The following is a 27,879-nucleotide window of genomic DNA, read 5'->3' as shown; positions in this document are numbered from 1 at the left end:
TTATAAGTCTTCTTAAAAGTTACTGTTAGGATTCTGCTGCTTTCACAATTTAACGTGCTAACCAGGACTTTTAAAATCTTCAGTTGAAAGTGCACGCCACGTCTCACTTTCAGCTGCATTTCCTCAGCGATCGTGAGCACATCTGTTAGGGGAGTGGCCTGGGCGGTGCTCCAGACTCACCAGAATGAGTGTGCTCACTCTTCACAGGGGGCGATTTTGGTCAGCAGTGGGCCAGCCAAAGTTTTGCCCGGGGTTCTGAATACTCTCTGGATAATGGACACCTTCTGACTCTTTGTGCTTTAATGGACACAGCACCACACCCCAGGTCGCTGGTTTTAGAACGGATGAGGGAAAAGCACACACACTGGTCCGAATAGCAGCCCTGGAGCATGATTGGGTGGGTAGGAAATCACTGTCTGCTTGTTTCCTTCTTCCTCCCACTCAAGCACATCCTTAAGCATCTGTTTGTAAAATCTACTGGAGATGCAGAGATGAGAGGACACAGCCCCGTCCTCAGGTGCCCGTGGTCTAGTAAGGGAGACAAGCAGGTGAGAGCCCTGTGGTGTAAGGGGTTGTGTGAAAGAGGAGCTCGGAGAGGGTGGGTGAGAGAAGGGGACAGAATCCTGCCTCCTAGCCCAGGGCTCTTCTTCTTACCATTGGTACCTCACTGAGTATCACCTGGTGTGTGAAAGTTGCTAATGGCACACACAGTGAGGGCTCAATGAGACACCGGGACATTTTTTAATTGGATTAAATCAGCGTCAGTAAAGTCGAGTTCACCGGTGCCCCCGAGGACATTGCGCCCACACTCGGGCTTCTTCCGGGTGACCGCTCCCACCGAGCCCATTTAGTCACTCATCCATGAGATCTGCTGCAGGTATTAGGGCCTCTGGGTGCAGACAGCACCAAACTGGGTGAGAACCCGACCGACTGGGAAGAGGGCGAGTCAAACTAAGAGTGGCATCGTCAGTCCCCAGGTCCCATAAAGGAGAGGAAACGAGCCCATACTTTCTCCTGTAAGAAGGGTAAGGTGGACCCTGGGGCCCAAGGGGTCCACAGTGGATGCTCTGACACGGAGGTGCTTGAGAGCCATTGAACAAGGGTGTTAAAGGACACAGTTGTTATTTTTCCAATCGAGATATAATTGACATATAACATTATATTAGTGTTAAAAACAAGGCAACAGGCCCCAAAGGGAGTCACTTATGCTAAGCCCCATGCACCAAACTGAGATTTAACTTAATTACAGTTTCAGCTCTCCCGGAAGTGGAATATGAAAGCAGGCACTCGGGAACCACCTGGTCAGCACTGGTTGGGTCCCCTGCCTGATGCAGCCCTGCCGTCCCCTAGGGGACATTGGCCTTGCCACACATCCCAACCCCTTCTGCTGCTCAACGTTCTTGTCCAGGCTCCCTCCTGCCTGTAAAAGTATTCATTTCATGCAGCTCTTCAGAGCTCCTTCCTATCTGCTAGGCTGGATGCTGCCTGACTTATGAGTCATGGAATGAAGCCAAAAAGACCTTTACAATTTACTCAGCTGGATCTCGTTTTTAACCCCAGTTTTGGGTATATAGCACAGTGATTCGGTATTTGTATATAGAGAGAAATGATCACCACGATAAGTTTAGTTAACGTTCATCAGCACACATAGTTACAAACTTTTTTTCTTGTGATGGGAACTTTTAGGATTTACTCTCTTAGCAACTTTCAAATACACAACACAGTATTACCAACTGTGGTGGCCATGCTGTGCGTCACATCCCCAGGACCTACTTTATAACTGGGAGGTCGTACATTTTGATCCCTCTGGTATTCATAGTCTTAAGCTGCAAGTCCAAAATGCAGAGATAGTAAGAGGAACGACAAATACGAGAAACTTTTTACTAACTCCCATGATGTAGACTATGTGGGAAAACAAACAGAAACAGAACCATCTTCTGGGGGCGGGCCCCTTGTAGCACAGGCTTCCCCATCTAGGTGAATGTTCTAGGAACCCATCTGTATTAGTGCACCAGCTGGTGTTGTTGTGAGAGGCTGCATTTGGCTTCAGTTAGTTTTTTGTAAGGCTCTTTTAACAGGTTTGCCCATTTCATGATGGGTGATCTACAGCGCATCTACCCACAGGTGCAGAGTGCTCTGCAATTTTGACCAAAAACAGCATGACCCCGGCGCCCCACCCTCTCTATTCACCTGATCTGTTGCCCCACTGGCTTTTTTTTGTCTCCTGGATGAAAAAAGTCCTCAGAAGGAAACGTTTGTGCCAATGTGGAAGAGGTGAAACAAAAAACGATGAAAGCTCTAAAAGGCATCGAAATTGATGAGTTCCAAAACTGTTCTGAGCAGTGGGAAAAACGTCTTGATAGGTGTATTGCATCACATGGAGAGTACTCTGAAGGTGAGTGAAGTTTAAACATGTAAGAATAAATACACAATTTTTTATAAATAAGTTCTGTGTTTTTTGGGTCCCCCTCCTAAAATGCAGCTTTTCTCCTTGACACGGACTCCCAGCCATAAGAGAAAATACATAGAACATTTGGAAGTTGTCTAGCTTCCTCCCGTCTGCATTGCCCTGTGTCTCTTTGCCAGAGAGTAAATTAATAAGTCCGGAGTTAGGACCCAGGGATATGTCTCAGCCTGACGCGACCTGACAGCTGGCTGGAAATCAATGAAGTGCACTTCAGGAAAGATCACGCGGATGATGCGAGGTGTTGGGAGACTGTTTTACCCACTTCCGGCGTCTCCTTCCCCGCAGGTGGCACGTCACACTCTGAACCGCTGCCTCTTCCTCGCAAACCCCCTTTTCTGATGGAAATACTCTGTGGTTAACAAGAAATCTTCCTTCTTCAACTGACATCATGACACGGGCAGGTTTTATCCTGGTGCTCATCGCCCTCAGTGTCACCTCCTCAGGTAAGCCCAAGTTAAATTGAATTAGAACTTCATGCTTGCAGAGTTAATGAAGCAAGGCAGGTGAAACTATGACATCGAAAATGCTTAGAATTACAGAATGTAATGCATGGGCATCTTTAGGATAACCTTTAGAAGGTGGCTTTGATAGCTAATTCCATAAAATCTGTATATTGCTAAAGAAATCATAACTATGAATTTCATAATGTTTCTGCTTTTGTCATTTATTGTGTTATTCTTTCTGAAGCATTATTAGTTTAGTAGGAAGACATAAAAGCAGGAAAAATGTTACCAAATGCACTAAATGTTACTCAGAGAATTGTTAAAATATTTGGCACAGAAACTTATTAGATCAGCATTTTTATATTGTATCTACTGGTAATCATCTTATGTGCCCATAGATACTTTTGTCCAATCTATCTCATAGGCTTATATATATGCACTTTAATAAATGTGTGTATGTAGGTGTATTTGGTATGTTTCTACATCACAATTAGACAAAAATATATTTCAAATGCCTAAGAACATGTGTGATTTTTCTGTGACTATCATCCTCCTGAAAATAGAGAAATTCCTAATAAAGAAAGAGGAAACATTGAAGAAGAGAGAAGAAAAGAGAGAGAGGGAGAGAGAAAAGAAAAAAGGAAAGAGGAAGAAAACTGAAAACTTAGGAGAAAGTGGTCATTTGCACCTGCCAGTTTTCTGGGTTTTGAAACCATTTCACTTTGCATGTAACTTAAGAACAGAAGGCTCTTCCCACTGCACCGGAAACCAGTTCGAGCCTGGAGAGCCTGATGGTGAGAAAACAGTGTCATCCCGCTAGTAATTTGTATTCATTTGTTACTAGTGTTTTGGCCACATTTGATTATTGCAGTTTTCGGATGGAGAACCAGAGGTCCCGAGACAGGTTTGCCCATGTTCTGAAATAAGCGCTCGATTTCAAAGTCACCGGGCAGTGAGGCTCATACAGACGGACATTGTCCTGTCATCAAAACCACAGCCTCTCCTCACACCGGGAACTCAGAAATTCCCAAGTGCAGGCAGCCTCAAGCCCACTTTCAAATGTCACTAAATTTGGTCTCTGCAAAGTCTTAAATGCTATTTGCCAATCATAAAAATAATAACCATCCTCTGTGTATTAGCATACAATTAGTGTACATGCATCTCATAGTGGGTTGTTGTTTTTTTGTTTGTTTGTTTTTGTTTTAACTTACTAGAGTATTCTATTTACTATGAAAAGATTGATTCTTATCATCCTTTTTCCTGGGAAATCATCTCACTGGTTAGCAAGGGTAGTTAGCATAAACCCTCTGGGTTCGCCCATGCATCCTCCTCTGTGCATAGTAACAGTTACACAAATAGATTTTGGGGAGAACCTGGGGCTCACTCTCCACAGCACGGGCTGCAAGCATTCGGGAGCGTGTCCTGACCTGTGTACACCAGTCACAGATCTGTAACAAACCTATGCAAGAACCCCAGTGACTCTCGCATGAGTGAACGTTTCTAGGTCCACTGGAGTCCATTTCTATGTTTAGATCTGTACCACTTTTCCTTAAGTTCTTTAGCTTGACCATCATTGTGAAGACATAGTTTCTTTTTGTCACACAAATGACAAGGGGCAACTCCTCATTTTTACATTGCTGACTTTGGTGAAAAAGATAATGGTGTGTGGCCATGTGACGCTTCTTATATTGCTAAATGATGCTCTGTGTGCTTGTGTCTTCTCTCAGAAATAGGGCACTATATCTCACCTGTTTTCCCATCACTCTTACCATGTGAGGATGTGTGTTTATTCATTCAGTGAGTATTTGTGGAGGATCTCCTGTATCCCAGGAATGGTTCTAGAATGTGGGAGGCAAGAGGGAATAGAACAAAACCACTCTAATAACCTCTCCAGCTAGCAAGAATCCATGAAATATTTATTATTTGATTTCACTCTGCAGGCTAGCTCTATGTGTTGACAGAAAAGGCTACCATGTCTGTGGGGCGATTTTTTTTGGACAAGGTGGCGATAATGGAAAACAAAACCAAATATACCAAAAGGCATCAAAACAAAAAAATACGCCTCTCCCAGATGTCCTTGCTGAGGTTTGAAATTCCTAAATTGTTTCTTTACTCTCCCAGCTGAGAATAAACAGTGGTTTGTTGTTTATTCAATACACGTATGGTATTCGATAACACCATCAATAATCATGGGCAGTTTCGTCCATTAAGCCTTACCCGTCGTTGGAAGTGAGTTTGCCAAACTGCCGGGGGAGGTGGGCGCTGACTGACATGGGGGTGAGCAGAGAGAGAGCAGTGTCCCCGAGCAGAGCCTGAAGAAGGGGAAGGAAGCGGGCTGTGGAGAATAGAGTCCACAAGGCCAACCCACAGGTTCCAAAGAAAAATGTCTTTGTCCGAAGCTGCCCCTGGGAGACTCATCCCAAAAAATCTCCCCGATTTGGCTTCCTGGGGTTGAGAGCCCGGCCGTCCTCACTGGGAGTGAGTCCGGAACCGTCCCTGACAGCTCGGCCCCAGTCACCTTCCCCTGATGCCTCCTCTGTCACCCTAAACAGCAGCCAGGAGTGCGGGTCTGTGCCCCGCCAGTGGTGCACTCAGACTTTGGCTGTCTTCTGGGCCCCTGGAGCAGCAGCTCTTTGACGTTAGCAGGAGACGTTGTGTGGCTGTTTCGAGAACATAGACATCCCAGAAGCACAGGACCTGTGGGTTGCCGGGCCCGTACCAACCATCCACTCTGTATGTTCACTGGGTGAGGTTAAATGTTTTGCTTAAGATCACACCGGTTGGATTTGGGACTAGAATTCATGTCTCTGAATCTGAACCCAGTGCCTCTCAATGTTAAATAAATATTTGTTGGATTCTCGGTCTAAGGAGCGACAAGTCTGGCAACAGACTCAGCATCGCGAGCCAAAAGCAGCGTGCCCTCCTGGAGCACTTCCCCAGCGAGACGCAGGGAGGGCGCTCCTCTCTGTGCGAGTCCGAGTCTGACTCGCGTGCAGGGCTCTCTCTCTCTCTGGTTCTCCCCCTTCTTGCCTCCCCCAACCCCCGTGGAGTTGCTTGTCTGGTACCAAAGGAAATATTTTAAGAAAGAAAAATGAGACAAAGGTTAAGCAGAGAGAGGGAGAGGAAAAGAGAAAGGGGAGAAACCGGGGTTTAGGGGATAAGCAACATGCCCTTTTTGACCAAAAGACGTGGTGAAAATCCTTAACAGGCAGCTCACACCCTCCGAAGATGTGCATTAGACTAAGTGTGTGTGTTTGGGGGAGGGGAGTGTGCAAAGCAGGGCTCAAAGTGAGGACAGGTGGGAAGACCACGGTCAAATCTGAAACAGGAATTCTCCAGCACTGCTAAGCATTGGGTGCCCACCTCCAGGAAGGGCGATCGCAGAGAGAGGTGCCCATACTAGGGGTCCCCGGGGAAAGCAGTGTGCCCGGTGCCAGCTGCGGCAGAGGGAGATTCGAGTTGGGTCAGAGGACACAGTCACCAGTGTTGAGCGTCTCCGTAAGACCAAAGACGGATTATCTGCGCCCCAGTTTTGGAATATTATTCTTCTGGCAATAGATTACTGCAAACAACAGTACAGTATTTTGGAAAATACAATGCTAACAACAACAGAAATAGCAGTAACAATGAACACATGTTTGCAGAAGTGAGTTGTCGGAATAGTTGTTATGTGGCAGTAAGGAGACTAGAGTGGAGGGAAGAGCCTGTTGTCTCCTCAGGACCCAGAGAATCTCGTGGGCGGGTGGACAGACTGTCACCTTGGGAGTCAGAAGACCACACCCCCCTTACTAACTGAACTGGGTGGCCCTGGGCAAGTCACTTCCTCATCGTGCACCTGTAAATGAGGGGCTTAGGTCGTCCTAGATGTCCTCTCCAGCTTTTTCATCTTTGCTTTCTCATTTTGCTTTTTCATCTTGTTTAATTAACGCTGAAATTATTTATAAACACAAATGCCCTTTTACCCCTACATGTCAGGAAGCTGACTTTGGGGTGAAAGGTGGTCCTCACCTTCCAAGAGAAGTTTCTTAACTTTGTCAATTTATCTTAAAATATTGCTCTTGTCAATTAACTTAAAATATAAATCTGTTTGCAAAAATTTGGCTGACACACAGCTTTTCAGGAGTCCGTTTGTTCCTTAGCTCGGACACCACCCGTTCCAGTAATCGTGAGCGCTTCTGACATTCTGCGCTCTCTGGCGCTGGGGGCAGGGGTCACCCGCCTCCATCCCCTGTGCTCAGAAGGCACCGTTATGGCCTTTGTGCCTTCGCTCTTTCCTCTGTTCATCCACCGAACGTCATCACACATCTGTCGAGGCCCTGGCCTCAAAGCATCAACGGCAGAAGCACTTGCCCTTCCTCATGATTTCCTGTTTCACAGAAAGGACAAACCAAAAACATTCCCAGGGCTATGCTCTGTGTCTGCTCCAGTAACATAGATCACTTCAGCTTCTATTCTGAGAAGTTTCAGGAAGCTTGAAGATACTAGGCAAAAGCACTGAACCTTTGGCTTTTTCCTTCCTTCCTTCCTTCCTTCCTTCCTTCCCTCCAATTTCTCTCTCTCTCTCTCTGTCTGTCTGTCTCTCTTTCATCTGTTTTGGTAGCTGCAGATTTGTAGGAGTCAGTTTGGGCTGTCATATCAAAATACTATGCTACAGCCAGGGCCAATGTGGCTCTGTTGATTCTAGTATTGTCTTGTAGATTAAAAGGTCATGGGTTTGATTCCCAGTCAGGGCACATGCCCAGGTTGAGGGTGTGATCCCCAGTCGCAGCACATACAAGAAGGCAACCAAAGGACGTCTCTCGCTCTCTCCCTTCCTCTTTCTCTAAACACAATGAAAAAAAAATGTTCCCGGGTGAGGGTTTAAAAAGATATTATACAGCCCTGGCTGGCGTAGCTCAGTGGATTGAGCGCGGGCTGTGAACCAAAGCATCACAGGTTCGATTCCCAGTCAGGGCACATTCCTGGGTTGCAGGCCACGGCCCCCAGCAACCGCACATTGATGTTTCTCTCTCTCTCTCTCTTTCTCCCTCCCTTCCCTCTCTAAAAATAAATAAATGAAATCTTAAAAAAAAGATATTATACTATAGACTGGTGGCTTAACAAATTTATTTTCTCACAGTTCTGGAGGCTAGAAATCCATGACCAAGGGGCCAGGAAATTCAGTTTTGGGTGAGAACTCTCCTTCTGGCTTATAAACAGCTGCCTTCTGGCTGTGTCCTCACATGGTTGTTCCTCGGTGCTCGCGTGGAGAGAGATCCCTGGTCTCTCTTCCTCTTCTCCTGGGGACACCAATCCTGCTTGATTAGGGCCCCACCCTGACGACCTCATTTAGCTTTAATGACCCCTTTATGGGCCTTGTCTCCAAATACATCACAATAGGGGTCAGGTTTTCAACATATGAACTTGAAGGGACACAAACATTCAGCCCATAACAGCCAGTGCAGAGTTATGCTTTTTCTTCCTTGGTGCAGACAGAAACTCACCCTCAGACATTGGCAACATGGATCAAACGTACACAGGTCCCCAGAAGAGCAGATCTGTTTATTTCCCTTTGGATCCAACTATCCTCACAGAGGAGATGGCTGGGGTAGTGGCAATGCTGGGGAGGTCAAGGTCCTCATTTTAGAAGTCCCCCCCCCCAACATGTGATTCCACCTCCCTTCAAAATGACAGTAACGTTCTCCTGCCAGGAAAGGGAGTTCCCAGGTACAATCTCTGCTCTTCCAGGATCCCTCTCACGTGCCCTGAATTATAAAGGCTCAGGGTTGTGCGAGCGAAGGGTGTGTGTGTGTCTTGTTCAGACATTATTTGGAATCTCAGCCTCCCTGTAGTGTCTCCATCTGTTGTGAGAGAAGGACTTATGTAATTCGTACTCACGGGGCCAAACTGGGGCACGAGAGCTCTCGGGGAAGGTCAGGGCTCTGGCACTCCTGGAAGCTGGGACTGCACAGATGCACACGAGAAATGGCTCTAGGTGCTGGGCAGGAAGTGGACTGTGCAGGGAGTGAGAGTGGGAGAGGTTAGGAAGCAGAACACGGATCCAAGAGTGAGACGATGGAGTTCGTGATTAGGGTGGCGCCAGTAGAGACGGTGGGAAGCAGTCACTGCTGCAATGTATTCTGAAGGAAGTTAAGATGGTATGAAGGGTAGGGAAACTCTTGAAGTTCAGCCTGAACAAGTGACTGCCTCTGCCCTCCCTCCCCCTCCAATTCCAGTAAGGTTTTAGGGCCATTACCGAGTGCTGCCCTGGCAGCCGCCCAGCTGACCTGCTCCTTAATGCAGCTCTGTGTGCTGAGAGTGTGAAGCATCAAAGCTGGAGAATGGTTAGCTTTTTTAATAAATAAGCGCAAATGCACCATTGCATCTCTATCACTCATTTGCATTTTAATACACTTTCTAAAGGGAAAGGGAAAACTGTGGAGGCAGACAGAGTGCAAAGCCTCTCTTCCCCGAGACCCTGTTCACTCTGAGGAATGCTGTGTGTTCATTTCGAATGACTGCTCCCTTGGCAAAGTGACGGGCTCGTGCACACACAGTGTGTGTGTGTGTGTGTGTGTGTGTGTGTGTGTGTGTGTGTGCTTTTCTTCCTACTTAGGCTTTTAGGGTTTGATCGGGTAAACTTGAGGGGTGTCTTACACGTGATTGCTGTTCATCATGTGTGTCTCTCAGTTCAGGGAAAAGGGGTGTTCTCTGGTGAAGCACTCCGTGCAGGGCGCATTGCTCTAGGACACTGAATACACGAAGAGAGGGCCTGTATGTAAAACGACGACAAAGAGTTTTCATGTTTTAAATTTGATAGCAAAGCACTGAATAAAACAAAACGTACCTCCAGACTGCCTTCCCTAACTGTTTCTTCAACTGGAGGATTAAACCTTGAAATTAGGGTGTTTCATAGACTCTTGAACATTTAAGGGCAGAGAAGAGTGTCGAGCCTGGTTGTGGATGACGGACTGTCTCCCTGAGGGAAGGTCCCCGTGGGGGAGGACTCCCTCTGGAGGAAGGCAAGAGAACAGCACAGGACACAGGCCAGGTGTTTCTCCAATAGGCGCTGAATGGCTGGAAAGGGTCCTGACACATATACCCTGCAGTGGCTCATTCACTAAATAGATATAAAATGAGCACTTGCTGTGGGCCAGGCACTGTTCGAGGTGCTGGAAAAGGATTATCGAAGGAAATGGATTTGTACCTGCCCTCCTGGAGCTCAAGGACAGACCATGACCGATACAACTGCAAAGGAGGCTTGCGGTTGTCCATACGGAAAAGTAACACGCCAAGGAACAAATGATAATACACAGATAAACTCTGCGTTTTGCATTCTCACAACTGCAAATCTACTTCGGCCCCACCGTCCGTGCACACAGCAAAGTAGGACAAGGGACACGAAGGGGCCAGACAGGGTGCAGCGGCGGCAAGTGGCGCATGGAGAGAGCCGTGTGTGCGAGGGGGTGAGACAGGAGGTAGAGAGTACGGGGGTGACTGTAGATGATCTGGGGCCAAGGCGTCGACCTCGTGATGTGAAGATCCCATGAGAGTGAAGTTCTGGGTAAGCGTGTACAGACTATTTCTAGTGGTGTGTCGTGGGCTTGAAGGATGGTTAAAGAGAACCCTGCTACCCGCAAAACTGCCTTGCTGAATGAGGCAGGCTGTGGAGAAATATAGGACGGTTCAGGCCACCAGATGCAAAAGCGGTCACGGTGCCTCTCCCATTAATTCGGGGTCCTTTGCAACTCTTGCAGCCCCTGCAGAATCCAGTTCCATAGCCGAAAACGAAGACGCGCTCCTCAGACATTTATTCCACGGCTATCAGAAATGGGTTCGCCCTGTGTTAAATTCTAACGACACGATAAAAGTATACTTTGGATTGAAAATATCTCAGCTCGTAGATGTGGTGAGTAATTCTTGGCACTAACCTAAAAAGAACATGCATTCCTTAACCTGTTTGTGAGTCTGAGATTTTATGTTGTTTTCTTTCCCCATGTCTGACATTTCAACTTTAAATGTAACTTACTGTGAGAGAAAACCCGCCCCAAGAAGCCAGTGAAATGACCTGAGGAATGAACGAAAGGTCACAGACTACACTTTCATTGCAACACTATTAGTGTGGGACATTTCTGCAGCTTGGGGCCGGGTATTGGTTGCTAGGGCGGGCGTTGCCCCGGCAGTGTGCTGTATCCAGGGAGGGCACCCAGGGTGAGGAGCGAGCGAGGACTGGAGAGGAGGGAGAACTGAGCCCGGAGCAGATCCAGTGTCCTCCCAGCTGTGGAGGGCGGGCAGGGGCATCTGCGTGCAGAGAGGGCAGAGAGATGAAGACAGCACTGGAGCGATTGCCTGGGCAACCACTCAGTTCTCCGGGAGTGCCGGCATACCTGTCCCTGACTCGCCCCTACTTCAGCGTTCTCTGCTGATTTTCTTGCTAAACTTGTTAAGCCACAATTGCGATCCTGGAAGATCAGTGAACTGCAAGCAGCCTAGGTTCTGCAAAATCATCTTGCGGTGTCTCCACAGTCCCAGAACAATCCTCCTGTGTCACCCAAATCCCCCACCCCGCCACACATGCGCACACACTCTCGCACCTCAGCTGACTCGGTGCCCCTAGGTCCGTTCCTCCCAGAAAATTATGCAAAGCCCATCTCTAATTTAGCTAATATTTAATTCTACTTGGCACCCTGAAAGTGCTTTCTGGGTTATGCAATTATCTATAAACATCACCACAATGAACTGCTACTTGCTTTAATTATTCTACATTTTAAGCAAACTATGCATAACATTTTTAAGATCCTGTGCCATTTAACATCCCAACTGTCCTTAAGTCGGGAATCCTTTACGCTTTGATCTCCTCAAAGGTAAGACTCAGAGCTCTTTCTGACCCCCCAAAACCCAAGATGAACTTCACCTAAACTGAATTTGCGTCTTTTTAATTATTGTTTTCTTAGGATGAAAAGAACCAGCTGATGACAACAAATGTGTGGCTCAAACAGGTAAATGTCAGTCCCAGGATCGTGTCTGCCAAACCAACCACTTCCATTCTATTTAGAAAGGCTCCCACTTAAGAAGCAATTATTTTAAAGAGCATTTCAGGTTCCTCGGGGAGATATCTGGGAGTGGTTGAGTCTATCAGTTTTTTGTTTTCCTTGGCCAGAGTCAGAGAGCAGGCCTGGACCCTGCTGGGCGCGCCTCCCTCTGTTGTGGCTCCTGCAACACTGTCCGTCCGCATCAGCAGGCCGGCGATGCGCAGGGAGGCATGGGCGTGGCTCTCCGCGCTGCTTGGAGGAAAGGGGTGAAAGCTCCAGGTTGCAGCTCTGCCCCATCGAAGGTGCTGCAACTGGATGAGAAAATCAGCGACGTTGACTTCCCCCGTGCTCCACTGGTCCTCCGTGGGAAATCTCCCCCAACCTGTCTTGTTGCTCCCTAGAGAGAGAGAATAGGAGAGGACAGAAGGCTGCCCACTGTCCACTTCATAGCAAAGTGAAACCCAAATGAGATAATGAGTATACGGTTTTCTGATACAACAAAGAGCGTGTTTCCAATAGTCTTTAGCTCTCCCCTTAGCTGATTGCTTTTAGCTCGACTACCACCTGTTTCCTAAAACAGAAGCATCTGTTGGGAGGAGCTAGGTCTAGAGTTGTCAGGAAATCATTACCTTTCAAAACCCAGTTTTGCATATATGATATGAAAGGAGGAAATATCGACACTACCTTGATAGGAGGAGAGAAGGTTGGTTTAATTGTTTATTTTTGTTTCTGTTTTTGGTGGCAATTGCTTGCTTTTTTATTTTCTTTTTAATCCTCATCCAAGCATATGTTTACTGATTTTAGAGAGAGGGAAGGGGGGAGAGAGGGACAGAGAGAGGGGCGTTGATGTGAGAGAGCAGCATCGGCCATTGGCTGCCTCTGGTATGCGCCCCGCCGGGGACTCAGACCCGCATGGGACGGTGCTTCAGTCCTCTGAGCCGCCCGGCCAGGCAGCACTTTCTAGTTTTTTAATGAATGTCCAGATACTGCCTAATCTCCCATAGATTCAAAATGTTCCTGGTGGGGCTGTCTTAAATATCTCACTTGATTTTAACACACTTATGTAATATTTTTCATTTCTTTAAATTGAAGTAAGTTAGTTATCTATCCCGGTTTAGTAGACATTGTTTAGTTCTTTCTGCTAGTTGTTTATAAAGTGCAATGGATACAAGCTATGAGGAGGTTCCATAGGCTTCATTTAGTGTCACTAAACTTTTATCAGAGTTAGAGGACTGTTATAACATTTACTACTTTCAATTTCTCCTATGCTTTACTTGGTAGCTATGTTAGCAAGTTATGAAATAGATTTGCATAGTATTTTACTTGTAAATAAAAATGCTCAGGAGAAAATAATTAACTGAGAATATAGATATAAAAATACAATTTAAATAATCATATTTTTCTATATAACTATCTCATTCCTCAGTCACTTATCTTACTTTTGCACTTTAGAAGCTGTGAAATATGGAGGAATCTTAAGTTAATAAAAATCAATAAGAAGTCCTGTATTTGAGCCTGCAGGGGAGAGAAGAAAAAAGTTTCTGTTAACATGTAAATAGGTTGAAGAAGTCAGAAAAATAAAATAACAAACTTTTGCTGCTTCACACACACCTCCTTCTCCATCTGCTCCTTGAGATTATTCTCTCACATAAAACATGGCCCAGGGACCCTTGTTCTGTAATATTAAGGTAGCAGGTGCTTTTCGCTTCCTTGAAATTTTGAAAACAAGAAAGCATTTCAGCCAAAGAGAACAAGATTAGACATGAAGGGAAGAAGCCACGAGCTCCTCAGGCCTTGAGGAAAGTTCTGGGAATGACTCCCAGCAAAGTTATGCCACTGGGCTCAGAGTGGCCTGGTGAGTGCCTCCAGGTGAAGACAGAATAAAAGTCCAAAGATCCCCAACACCCAAAATGGAGCAAGAGAAATCTGTAGGCGTGGGGCCATGTGATACCTGGAAAAACCAGCCTGCTGACTCGGGCCCCCACTTCATAGAACTGGTGAGAATAATAGACTGGGGTCGCATTTCATCTGCAAAGGGTTGTTGTCTCTCTTATTTACATTTCTCCGTCACTCGTCACTCGTCACTCTGGATTAGCGAAGCAGGTATCGTCGTCCCCATTTACAGAGACAGAAGAGTCCAGGAACTCATCTGGCGGGAACCTGGGTTTCCCTGGTTTGAGCTTCTCTGCCACACCCAGCCTTTGTACTAAACATCAAGACCTGTTTCTGAATCATAGGAGGAGTCAAAGTAGGAGAACAGCTCAGCATTCTGTAGACCTGCAGAGAATGTTATCTGAGCTGTCCCACTCACAGACTGCATTTGGAATGGAATGTCACAATAGGTATCATTCAATAAGTGCCATGTTACAGCACAGTGATACAGTAGCAAAAAAAAAAAAAAAGGTGAGTTCTATGGCATGAGTGGCAGGCAGGGAAGGCTGCATGGAATAGGAGGCATTTGAACTCTGCCACGATGTTATATTATGGGTTTTAGAAAAATCTTTTTAAGGGTAAAAAAGAAAGATGAAAGATAAAAGAAAATAGATGATAAAAGCACAATACAATCAATGTTGAAAATACAATAATTGGTGTTTTACATGGGTCTCAGTTGCAGAGCTGCTAATGACAATAATACCTAATGTTTATTGAGTGCTAAGTGCTCAGGCACTATTCCGAGTCCTCGTGAGAATGAACTCCATTAATTCTCACAGTTACCTTATAACGTATGGCTCCCACTTTGCGGATGAGAAAACGCTTGAGGTTTGAAGAACCGAAGGGACTTGTCCGAGGCTCCACACTGTTAAGTGCAGTTCAGGTTCTGTGAAGAAATTGTGCCGTCCCTCAGACTGGAGGAGCTGATGGGAGGTGCCCCGTTCTCACAGAGCTGTCCCTGTGTAGTTCCTAGTCTAGGTCTTCAAAGGCTTTGATTCCTCAGCCTCCCTGGCATCTCATGGAGCTGGTCCAGGAAGGCACTGAAGAGAGAATGAAGAAAGGGCTCACAGCATCTTCCGTTCATCCCACAGGGTGTATTGAGAGCCTACTAGGTGCCAGGCACTCTGCTAGATCCTGGATATACAAAGAGTGAAACACAGCCCTGCCTTTAAATGGAGAAGATAGTGTTGAGTTAAAAAATAACTATAAACACTACAAAGAACGTGTACATAAGGTACTATGTTGTTACAAAAATGGAAATGAGACAGGGAGAAAAGCAGGGAGAGCTTCCAAGGGGAGGAAATACTCAAACTGGCTCTTGCACAATCAATAGACGTGTGCAAGCTGAAAAATGTGAAGAAGTTGTGAATCACCTGAATAGCATTCCCAGTAACAAGACTCTCCACAGCTGTCACACCGAAGCAAACCTCTGGGAAGCTCTTTCCAGTTACCCTTCATAGCTCGGCCAAAATAGGATAGAAATGATCGCACCTTCCTCTTTTCTCATTTCCCTCCCAGACACTGGAAGCTACTCCCTAATTTATACCTACAGAGAGAACAAAATTCTACCTACTTGGAACAAAAGCATGTCCCATGGTGCATACAAAACTGAGACACTTGCTTTTATTTGTTTTTATCTAATTCTTCTGGCTTATCTTCTATTTCCACAGTTCTCCGTTGGTATATTTAGACATTCCTCTTCCATCCTCTCAACCAAGAACTTTATCAAGCGCAAACTTAGTGACATCCTAAGAAAGTCCTCTATGTGGAGCTATTTTTATGTTATTGATTTATTTTGCAAATTCATTTGTCTTCCTCCTTTGTGCTTCCAGAGAGAAATCAAAACCGTACAAATTATAAATAGATTATTAAAGCCAACTCCTGAAACTGCATGAGCAGGTACTTAATGCCTTAGCTGCTCAGACTCTGCTTTGCGGTGTTCAGGCCTGGGAAAACTGCATCGGCAGCCCCTCAAAGGCACTGGGAAATGAAACCTACCTTTCAGTAAGGACCCAAGGATGGACTCTTTGCCTAGATGGTATCATGTGAATAATCACTGTGATGACAGATGTCAAATTTACTCACTCAGCAAGCACTTACCGAGCACCTACTATGTGCTGGGCACTGTGTAGGGCACTGGGCTAGGCACCATTGGGCGTAAACACCGATGGGACAGTGAGATGCCGGGTGAGTCAGCTGCACCGCAGCTGAGAGCAGTTTGCTCTCCTCTCCCCAGGATGATCCCGAGGAAAAGAAAGCTGCCTGCGTGTCTGCCAAGGCCAACATCTTAAACTGGTGTTCTTCCTCCAATAGCTGATTCCCGTTTTAGGTCAACAAAAAGTTCAGCAAACACAACAAAGGTCTCCTTGGGTAGGTCCCTGGGGCTGGTCTTTGAAGAGAATCAGGAAACAGACCCGCTGTGGAAGCGAGAGCCCTGCTTGCTGGCAAGCACTGGGCGACCTCCCCAAAGCCCGGTTTTCTCGAACAGCCTGCAGCGGCACTTACAATTCATCTCTGACCTCACCATCTTGTTTTCCCACCTTCCTACAGCTTCTCTCTGACCTTAGCAAGGGAGGCCAGCATGTTCTTCTCACTTGGGGGGGCCCTGAGTAAGAATCGAGGAGAGTTAGCTGGGCATCAAAAGGCCTGTCACATGAACTTGGACCAGTCATTCCACCTCCCTGGCCCTCAGCGTCTTCATCTACCAAAGGGAAGCCATGCCTAGCCCACGGTGTCCTTGGGAGTTTGGAGGAGACCTTGTGTGTGAATGTGACTCACACGCTACCTGGCGTGTGATGGGGACTCAGTAAGTGTCATTTCCTTGTGCCACCTCTGTAGGCTTTCTCATCCTGAATGACGAATTCCAACTCTTGGCACGGACAGCTCATGAGCTAAATGGGAGTATGAGACATATTGTATATCGTGTTCCTGTCTTAAAGATTACAATGACTCAGCATTAATTTGGTTTTAAGAATTTCTCATCTGACCTTAAGATAACTTGACTTCCCAGGGATATCCCAAAGGCTGCAAATTAAAGCAACAGCAAGGAATATTTGTCTCTTACTATCTAATTGTCTTAGTATTAAACTGAAAGTAATTTGAAGAATTTATTCATGGTAAAAATATTATGATTTAAGTTTAAATGAAATTTTGTTCTGAATTGTAGTAATAGCTAGACATTTATGAGTAATAGTTCAGGCAATATATGTAAGAAAAGACCATTTAAAGGGACACTTTATGGCAGGGATTTGAAATTGTACTTTTTTGAATTAAGAAACCTGGACTTGGAGTACTTTGCCTTTTCTTCTCAGTGGCAGATTAACTTTGACATTTGGCCCTGACGCACCCTGCGCTCCCGCGTTTCCTGCACTAGCCCAGCCCTCCACCGGGAGCTGCACAAAGGGGAGCCGGTATGTGCAAAGGGCTGTGAGAGGCCTGGCTGGAACGTGCTGCACGAACGCAGGATATTATTCTAATCTCGTACTTTAAAAAGGGAGAGGCAGGACGTTCATGTCCACATGCCCCCAGAGATTCCGAGACAACGGGAAGGTGCCCAGAAAATCTCACGGCTTCTTAAAGGACAAGATAGAGGAGTTAGGCTCTGCATCCTCATCCTGACCTCGCTGACTCTCACACGTGGTCAGCTTGGGGTATGGGGGCTCAGCCAGCATCTTGGTGGACGCACATCCAGTGGAAATGTGGCGAGCCCCTCTGGACGGGATGGTCAGGAGCAACATCTCTGGTTCCTCGGGTCTGGCTACAGAAAGGACACCACGCTTGTGAGGGGTGACACTCTCGACCCCACAGGGGAGTGCGACTAGCAAAGGACAGTCTGCGTGTGGGACTCGGGGCTGTCGAGCTCCATCTCTTCTGGCTGCACCAGAGCAAGCAACACTGATCAAAATCCCACCTGACCCCTTTTTCTTTACTGGCCAGGAACGCAACGTCAGCTTCCTGTAGATCTCTTTATATCCTCCTCAAGGATTCAAACGCACCCCTCATTCGTCCACACATCCGTTTCTGCCTTCCCACACACTGTTCCTCCGTTGGCAGACCTTCCTGCCCCCACCCACACTCACCCTTCCTGTCTCAGCTTACATGTCAGCTCCTCAGCACTGCCTTCCCTCCCCACAATGCTGTTCAGTGTCTTTATGCCCGAACTGCACCCAGCCCCCCTACATATCAAGGACCACGGGTATACAGTTTTTATTTGTCTGTTAGTTTGCTTGTTTATTGGCTAGGAGTATGGTGGTGGTGTGTTCTGTGCGAACATAAGCTGGGCATACTTGTGGAATGCATTACTTCCCCCAGACTGTGAGCCCCCTAACGTACCACCATACTGGTGTTATCTCTGGACACAGCTGTGCACACTGCTGTCGTAAGGCCAGTAAGCAAGGCTGGTATTTGCACCGAGGCCGGGGCTCCATGATATCAGCCGTCCACCTCTCTCCTTTGCAGGGCAGAACTGGGCATAGGGGGAGACTGGCTGTGCTGGAGAAGAGAGAAAACTAGGTCCGAGAAGCAGGCAATTTCATTTCCAGTAACCTTAAGGGTTGTGTGGGGTTGACTCATTAGCTGTGCTCACTGCCATTGTTTTTCCGAGATGAGCTGGAACATAAGAGCGCAACTGACGCCTGAGTGTGTGTTGTCTGGGGTCACTGCCTGTGTGCCTGCAGCGTACTGCTTGCTGAAGGTCTGCTCAGATTGCCTCCAGATCAACTGGGAACTTTCCAGCAAGCGACATGAAAGCCAACCCGAACTGGCATACGCATACATAGAAGTCACTGGCTTCCACAATCGGAAAAGCCCAAGGACAGGGCTGGCTTTGCATGCAGCTTGGCCCAGGGGCTCAAGCAATATCCTCAAGGCCTGGTGTTCCTGCTGGGTGCCTCTGGGCTCCACAGCCCCGGGTGACTCTGATCTCATCCCAGCCCCTGTAGTGGTAACACGGTGGCTACTTCAGCTCCAGCCTCGAAGCACTTCCTATGTTCAACTTCAGCAGGAAGGAGCATAGCAAACCACTTTTCCAGCGGCCCCAGGAGTCTCATGGTATTTTAGTGACTGTAATCTGGTCCTTGAAGATCAAGGTGGGCAGGTCTGAGGGGCAGGCCCACCCCTGGAGCAGAAGGAAGGGTCAGACCCTCCCACAGCAGGAGGGCAACACTGGAGAGACGACCTGAAAAAGCAAAGGAACTAGAATAGCCGAAACAACTTTCAAAAAGGAGAATAGGGTAGAAGACTCACATTACATGGTTTCAAAACTCACTAGAAAGTGATGATGATGAAGAGAGTGTGGTATTGGGGAAAGGAGAGACACACAGATGCATGAACCAGAACAAAGAGCCCATGAGTAGACCTCTGTACATATATGGTTAACTGGTTTTGGCAAATGTGTAAAGGTAATTCAATGGAGAATGTTCAGTCTTTTCAACAAAATGTGCTGGAACAATTCAACATCTATATGGAAAAAAAAAGAAGAAAAGAAAATAAGAAACTCAACCTATATTCATACCATAATAAAAAATTAACTCAAAATGGGTCTTCAATCTGAATGTAATTTCCAAAACTGTAAAATTTCTAGAAGAAAACATAGGAGAAAATATCTGTGATCTTGGATTAGGCAGAAATTTCTGAAGGTCTGACATAATCCATAAAAATACAACTGGTAAAATGAACTGCATCAAAATTTAGAATGTCTGTCTTGTGAAAGATGTCAAGAGAATTACGAAACCACACACTGTGGGGAAATATTGCAAATCAAATATTTAATTGAGTGCTTTTATAGAGAATCTATAAAGAACTCTACACACTGAGTAATAAGTGAAAGTTACCTCTGAGCCTCCTTCACCTCAGCTTGGGTTACAGCTTGGAAAAATGCCTCTTGGGTTTTTAAGTAGAATATGACTCTTTGGTACAATAAAAATATATTTGAAAACTCAAAAAAAGAAGGGAGAGAGAAATGCCCTCAGTAATAAGAAAACAACACAGTTTAAAACCATGCAAAGATGTATGCCCTGACTGGTGTGGCTCAGTGGGTGGGGTGTCATCCCCCCAAAGTGAAAACTCACCAGTTCCATCCGAAGTCAGGGCACCTGCCAGGCTGTGAGTTCGGTCCCAGGTCGGAGCGTGTACAAGAGGCAACTGGTCATTGTTTCTTTCTCATACTGATGTTTCTCTTCTCCTCTTTCTCCTTCCCTTCCATTCTCTCTTTCAATAATAATAATAATAATAATGAAACAGCAAAGATTTAACAGCCCTTTTACCAAATAAGATATATGAATGGCAGATAAGCATATGAAAACATGCTCAATATTATTAGTCATTAGGCAAATGCATATTAAAAATCATAGTGACATACCACTGTACAACTATTACAATATAGTTAAAATTAAAAATGTGGCCTTGGCTGGTGTGGCTCAGTGGATTGAGCACCAGCCTGTGACCCAAAGGGTCACCAGTTCGATTCCCAGTCAGGGCACAAGCTTGGGTGGTGGGCCAGGTCCCCTGTGGGGAGCATGCAAGAGGCTACCACACATTGATGTTTCTCTCCCTCTCTTTTTCCTTCTCTTCCCTCCTGCCTAAAAATAAACAAACAAAATCTTTTAAAAATAAAATAAAATAAAAAATGTGTCCATACCAAGACTGGAGAAGATGCCAAGCACCTGGAACCCTCAGACGTTGCTGGTGGGAATGCAAAATGCTGCAGCCACTCGGGAACAGCTTGGCGGTTTCATATTAAGTTAAACATCCCACTCCTAGGCATTTACCCGATAGAAAAAAATGTTTTTCATCCAAAGCACTGTGCCAAATGCTTATAGTGGCTTTATTGATGATCATTAAAAACTGAAAAGAATCCAAATATTTCACCTGGTGAATGGATAAATTGTGGCGTATTCATACAATGGAATACCATTCACTAATGAAAATGAACAAGCTATTGACATAACATAGAAGAATCCAAAATCCATATGATAAGTAAAAGAAATCAGGGTCAAACCTCTATCTACTACATGATTCCATTTATATGACATTCTAGAAAATGCAAAGTTAAAGGATTGGAAACCAGACCGGTGGTCACCTGGGGTTGGGGGTATGGAAGGGGTTGATTATGAATATGAAATTTATTGGGTAACAGAACTGTTTTGATATCTTCATGGTGTTAGTGATTATACAACTGTTTGCATATAGAACTGGACATAAAAAGAACAAGTTTTTTGGTAACTAAAATTTAAAACCATAAATGAGGTGAAAGTGAAACAAACCAATAAAAATGCTTCTCTGAGTTCCCTTCAACATTTCTGGAATTCAGACCTGCTGCTGATGGTAAAAGTCTCCTTGGCAAGAGACAAATTATCCATAAGAATGAAACTATATTTGCTTTGCAAAATGAGCAGAGGAAAAGGAAATAAAAAGAAAGCTAAGCCTATAAGCACCAAGTAAATACAGTAAATACCTCGTTAGTTTGGACTCTTAAACTGTCAGCTTTCATATGCATAGTTTGTCTGTAAATAGTCATGTCATTTTTTTTTCTTTAGAGTGTGGCTTCTTAAAGACTCATAACTTCTTAATTTGTTTTTCAAAGATTGAGCCTCAAATACTGTCTAAAATAGACAATGTCACATCTAAAATATATAGTTCTATTATTTTCAGGCATCATGCTTATTTTAACATTTTACCATTCAATCGAGTTATCCATCTGCTGACTCCTGAATTTTTAATAACAAAGTTGGCATCATTGGGCTCCAGTAAGCTTCACAATGGGCATACCCTTCTATTTTTCTGAAATGTCATTTAATATCATCCTACATCATTACTCAGCTGTCCACATGAGGGACAGTAGAAGAGAAGAATTTAATTTTCAGGTCAGATTTCATGAGATACGGGATCCAAAATCTTTTTAAGAAAGTCCATTTCTATTGTAATTGTGTCATCCACATATCATCCTCTTAAATTTCATAATCAAATCAATTAATGGCCAGGCCTGTTAATCTGGATCCATCGGCCCCTGTAAACATGCTAAATGATTTCATTCTATTATGAGAAAAAATATGGAAGCATCTGGAGGCTAACAATATTAGAAATATAATTTAACATTGTAATTGGGTGCTCCCAAAATAAGTTCAGATTAGAACTTAGAAAAAATTCTTAGAAAATATTTGTTTTTATTGGATAAAAGCTATAATGTCATCAAGAGTAGTCACCAGACATTGAATGTTCCATATTAACATAGTGGGTGGATATTTGTCCAAGACTCTTGAGTGACATTTGAAATCTCTTGTACCCTTCATCGTGAGATTAAAATATCAATGGACCAATTAGATCTATCATTGCTTTTTGTTTCTAAAGAGAAAATAGGCTGAAAAAATGGATTATGAATTAGTGTCATTTGTTGCTGAGCCTCTTGCTTGTGAGGTGGATGTGGCAATTTTAGAAATCCCAGGTAGGACAGGGCCTGGGCAAGACCAGAGACTCGGGTGGCTTAAGCCCTAGCCTTCCAACTGCTACGGAGAGGGTCATAAAACCTAAAGCAGATGGATTCACCCTTTTTAAATAAAACACTGGGTCAGTGAATTAACGTAAACTTAAAGACCTCAAAGTATAAAACATTGAATGGTCAGAATAAAATTACAGTATGCTAATTTTATGCAGGAATGGACAGACCACAAATTATGCTGGAATCCTGACGAATATGGTGGAATTCATTCAATCAAAGTCCCATCAGAATCTCTCTGGCTTCCTGACATAGTTCTCTTTGAAAAGTAAGTATCACAAAAATAAAGGACACTAGCAGATCAGGACTAGAAATAGAAAAGCCTGACATTGGTAAAATAAATAAGAGAAATGCACAACTGCAAGTAATAAGAGTATTGTTTCTTTTTGAGATATTGTTTAACCTTGTAGAGAGAAAGTAATAAAATGCAAATAGTACAGTGGTTGGCAAAACTAAACTAAAAAAACACCCTTATACGTTCAACTTACTATTGAATAAAACTACTTTTACTACAGTGCTGATGGACGTTTCGAAGGCTCCCTCATGACCAAAGTCATAGTGAAATCCAACGGAACTGTCGTTTGGACCCCTCCCGCCAGTTATAAAAGTTCATGCACCATGGACGTCACGTTTTTCCCATTTGACCGGCAGAACTGCTCCATGAAGTTCGGGTCCTGGACTTATGACGGTACCATGGTTGACCTCGTTTTGATCGATGAAAACGTCGACAGAAAAGACTTCTTTGATAATGGAGAGTGGGAAATACTAAATGCAAAAGGGACGAAGGGGAACAGAAGAGAGGGTTTGTACACATACCCATTCGTCACTTACTCCTTCGTCCTGCGCCGCCTGCCTCTGTTCTACACCCTCTTCCTGATAATCCCCTGCCTGGGACTCTCCTTTCTGACAGTTCTCGTGTTCTATTTACCCTCTGATGAGGGAGAAAAACTTTCCCTATCGACATCTGTTCTGGTTTCCCTGACAGTGTTTCTTTTAGTGATTGAAGAGATCATCCCATCTTCGTCAAAGGTCATTCCTCTCATTGGCGAGTACCTACTGTTCATCATGATTTTCGTTACCCTGTCGATTATTGTGACCGTGTTTGTCATTAACGTTCACCACAGATCTTCTTCAACGTACCATCCCATGGCCCCTTGGGTTAAAAGGCTATTTCTGCAAAAACTTCCCAAATTACTTTGCATGAGGGACCACGTGGATCGCTACTCTTTTGCAGATACAGAGGAGAGTAAACCAGTAGTGAAAGGTAAAGTCCTAGAAAAAAGGAAACAGAAACAGATCAGTGATGAAGAAAAAGTTCTGGTTGCTTTTTTGGAAAAGGCTGCTGACTCCATTAGATACATCTCAAGGCACGTGAAGAAAGAGCATTTTATCAGCCAGGTGGGTAAACTGCTGTCCTTAATAATGCTGTTGTTGAGGTGTGCGAGAATGAGTATTTTCACTTGGATTTACAATAAAAATGCTGTCATTGTTTAAATGTGACATTATTGGCTATCTGCTTTACACATGTGAAATTTAAAATGAGCCCTGACATAAATTAGATATTTTTGGTGTGGATTTTTAAGAAGAAGTTCACTCCCTGGCTGGTGTGGCTCAATGGATTGAGTACCATCTTGCAAACCAAAAGGTCACCAGTTTGATTCCCAGTCGGGGCACAGGACTGGGTTGCGGGCCAGGTCCCCAGTAGGGGGAGTGTGAGGAAGCAACCACACATTAATGTTTCCCTCCTTCTCTTTCTCTCTCCCTTCCCCTCTGAATTAAATAAATAAATAAAATCTTAAAAAAAGAAGTTCATAAAAACAGAATGAGCAAAAGTGAAGCAACTATAGATTAAGCACTATTCTTTAGAACTAGCTTAATTCAATTTAAAATAATTTAATTCTACACTTTCTTTTTTTTAGATTTTATTTATTTATTTTTTAGAGAGGGAAGGAAGGGGAGAAAGAGAGAGAGAGAGAGAGAAACATCAATGTGCGGTTGCTGGGGGCTGTGGCCTGCAACCCAGGCGTGTACCCTGACTGGGAATCGAACCTGCAACAGTTTGGTTTGCAGCCTGCGCTCAATCCACTGAGCTATGCCAGCCAGGGCTAATAATTCTACATTTTCAATAGGCTATTCTGATCTCTGGTAACTTCTCATTTTTATATGGGATGATGGATATTTCTATCCATAGTATTTGGAAATAAAGAAAGAGAATCAGATTTTTAAACTAATGAAGACATATAGTGTTTCAACCAATATTTTGGTGAGAGAAAAGGGTGTAGTTATTTAGCTTACAGATTTGGGGGGGAGTGTGGCTAGAGTGTGAATTTCAGACTCAAAACAGTCCTGGACTCAGATCCTACCTATATTCTATGTGACTTGAGACATGGTACATAATCCCCATAGAGTAGACATAGGACATTTATTTTCCCATGAAAGATGAGAACTGGCCTGTCCTTCAGACATCTCCAGCCTCTGTGTTTTTCCTGCTCCGACCTTGCCCTTCACAGCTTGTTGTCCGTTCCCTCCCACCCCATGCCCTGCCCCAACTTCTCTTCCTCCAAAGGGACTTGGTCTCCTCTCTGCCTTATGAATTCCTGTCCTCTCCTGGTCAGTCCCTCTCCTGGGCAGTATCCATCATCCTGGAGCTGTAGCAGTGAAACCCACAGGTGGAGTTGGAGAAAAGAAGTAGCCTTGTGACGCTGGCCTGGGAAAATTCTTAATTTATGAGTTTATGTTTCATTTCAAATGTAATATCAGGAAGCATCATACTGAGAGATACTGGCTTTTTATTTGTGTAAAGAAATCAGGCTTTCCCCATTTCAATCTGTCATGTTTACAAATGCGTAAATGATCTGTTGTTTTTACTTTACGTCTTCGGTGTTGAGGAAAGTGTTTGTTCACAGGCCATTCCATGTGGGCACATTGTTAGTGAAGTTTCGGAGAAGAAGCCAAGCCCTTGTTGCGGACAATGTGTTAGGTGTGTTTTGAAAACTGGTGGGCTGCAAATCTGATTATTACTCTTTTTAAGCCCCTTAAAACTAATTCAGAATGGTTGCCCAGCATTGTAAATGGAAGTGTCTCTTTCTCTTTTGCAGGTAGTCCAAGACTGGAAATTCGTAGCACAAGTTCTGGACCGCATCTTCCTGTGGCTCTTTCTGATAGTGTCAGTGACAGGCTCCGTTCTGATTTTTACTCCCGCTTTGAAGATGTGGCTACATAGTTACCACTAGGAGCAAGTCTTCAGAGAAATCTAATACGTTTACCATAGAGACAAAACTGCACCTTAGAACTGACACCCAGTTGGCATGTATACACAGCGCCCAAATGCACGTGCTCATTGGAAGGGTCTGTGTCATCCTCGTGGAAACTGAACCTTGGTAAAGGTGGTTTTGCCCACAGTAAATTGGAGGTCACCATTGAAGTGGGTTGGGTTTAAGTAAAGCAAAAGCTTCACAGACCCCCGCCTTGGCTTCCACAGCCATTCAGGGAGGATTCATATGTCCAGGCCCCAGGGCACAAGCCAGGGTGCTCAAGAGCTAATACTGGTAGGTGACTGATGCTCCCAGGAAGCTTGGACTGAGGCCTAACCAAGCCTGAGGCCCACAGAGAGTTCAAGGAGGCCTCCGGGTGAAGGCGTTTGTGTGGACAGGACTTGGGTCTCCTGTATCTACTGCTGTCCTTGGTGGTTTTGCCTGAGTTGCACCTAGGGCTATGTGATGTGTATCTCTAGTGACATGGGTGAACACATCTGTGTTGAAACATCAATGGGTGGTTGCCTTCTTGCACACCCCCTACTGGGGACCTGGCCCACAATCATTTGGAGAATTCCACTGGAATGACAGCCCCCAGCCCAGCATAATTGTAACTAAGGAAATTCCAAGATGCCACTGGTCAAGTAAGGTCCTCCCTGAACATGGCATTTATTAAAAACAGCTTCACTTGTAAGGCTGGTGTTATTCCAGGCTTACCATTCTGTTTCTTTTCTTCCTTTCTTTCCTTTTTTAAAAAGTTCTTTAAATTTTTGGGGGGTGAGGACATTTACATCCTACTCTCTTGGAATTATTCATAACATTTTAAAGGTTTTCAGACGGTGAAGCTGCTATGAACTGGGACTTGCTTGAAGGTCTTATCAAAATAACTTAGAGTAGAAATGATGTCATCTGCTACCAGAAGGACAGTCATTAATGTCCCTTACCTGTTCTTAGAAAATCAAAATACCTGTACTGAACATTCTCTGATAATGCTGTTTGTAAGTCCCTGCATGGGTCTAATCCGTTTCAACAGTAACCTCTAGGCTTTCCATTCTGTTTCTTCTCTCTCTCTCTCACATGTCAGTTCTCTCGTCACACCATACAGTGTCATCAGCTACAGTCTCCATGTTGTACATCAGGTCCTCACGGCCCGTTCACCTCCTGGCTGAGCATTTGTACCCTTCCACTGTCTCCCTGTTTCCCTTTCCCCTGCAGAAGGGGCAACCATGTTCCTACTCTCTGTTTCTGAATTCGACTTCTTTTTTTTGGAGTGGGGGATTCTACATCTGAATGATACCACACAGTATTTGTCTTTCTCTGTCTAATTTATCTCAGCAAAATGCCCTGCAGGTTCATCTGTGTTGTAACACATGAAAGGATTTCCTTCGTTCAAAGGCTGAATTATATTCCATTGTGTATATACTTCTATGTGCCACATTTTCTTTATTCATTCATTCATCGACAGACACTTAAGTTGTTTCTATACGTTGGCTATTGTGCATGATGCTGCAATGAGCATGGGAGAGCAGATATTTCTTTGAGAAAATGATTTTTTGTTTCCTTTGGATGTACTCAGAAGTGGGATTGCTGGATCATATGGTAGCTCTTTTTAAACTCTATTTTAATTTCTTTTTAAAGAGAATTTATTTATTTTTAGAGAAAGGGAGGGAGAAAGAGAAACATCAATGGGTGGTTGCCTTCTTGCACACCCCCTACTGGGGACCTGGCCCACAACCCAGGCATGTGCCCTGACTGGGAAGTGAACCAGTGACCCTTTGGTTCATAGGCTGGTGCTCAACCCACTGAGCCACACCAGCCAGGGCTATTTTAATTTCTTCAGGGACCTCCAAAGTGGCTGTTTCAGCTTACATTCCCACCAACAGGGCACAAGGACTCCCTCCATATCTCCAGCATTTGTTATCTTCTGTGTTTTTCATGACAGCCATTCCCATAAGTGGGAAATAATATGTCATCACAATTTTGATTTGCATTTCCCTGATGTTAACACATTTTCCTATACCTGGTGATCATTTGTACACTTTCTTTGGAAATATGTCTATTCAGGACCTTTGCCCGTTTTTAAATTGGGTTATTTGGGTTTTTGCTATTGAGTTACATGAGCTTTTTATATACTTTGGACATTAACCTCTTACTTGATATATGGCTTGTGAATCTCTTCTCTCATTCCATAGGTTCTCTTTTCACTCTGCTGAGGTGGTTTCCTTTGCTGTGCAGAAGATTTTTAGCTTGCTGTAGTCCCACTTGTTTATGTTTTCTATTG

General features: G+C 44.7%; 1 protein-coding gene across 1 annotated transcript; it reads left to right on the top strand.

Moving 5' to 3' along the window:
• The first annotated feature begins 2,795 nt into the window (after nucleotides 1-2,795).
• Nucleotides 2,796-25,577, top strand: CHRNB3 (cholinergic receptor nicotinic beta 3 subunit). The gene is made up of 6 exons (XM_045821550.1): nucleotides 2,796-2,910; nucleotides 10,647-10,798; nucleotides 11,844-11,888; nucleotides 22,503-22,612; nucleotides 22,860-23,742; nucleotides 25,443-25,577. The coding sequence occupies exons 1-6, from the start codon at nucleotides 2,856-2,858 to the stop codon at nucleotides 25,575-25,577; spliced, it is 1,380 nt and encodes a 459-aa protein (XP_045677506.1). The 5' UTR covers nucleotides 2,796-2,855.
• Nucleotides 25,578-27,879: the final 2,302 nt, after the last annotated feature.

Source organism: Phyllostomus hastatus, unplaced genomic scaffold (assembly GCF_019186645.2).
Source record: "Phyllostomus hastatus isolate PE091 unplaced genomic scaffold, TTU_PhHast_1.1 phas_scaffold_46, whole genome shotgun sequence".
NCBI lineage: Eukaryota > Metazoa > Chordata > Mammalia > Chiroptera > Phyllostomidae > Phyllostomus > Phyllostomus hastatus.
This window is presented reverse-complemented; position numbering and strand designations above follow the sequence as displayed.

Bases quoted from the DNA above. Each gene is read 5' to 3' on its own strand.
- CHRNB3 (XM_045821550.1), top strand. From the start codon at position 2,856: ATGACACGGGCAGGTTTTATCCTGGTGCTCATCGCCCTCAGTGTCACC. The intron at 10,799-11,843 runs GTGAGTAATTCT...TTGTTTTCTTAG, and splicing joins TATCTCAGCTCGTAGATGTG to GATGAAAAGAACCAGCTGAT. The intron at 11,889-22,502 runs GTAAATGTCAGT...AATTTTATGCAG, and splicing joins CAAATGTGTGGCTCAAACAG to GAATGGACAGACCACAAATT.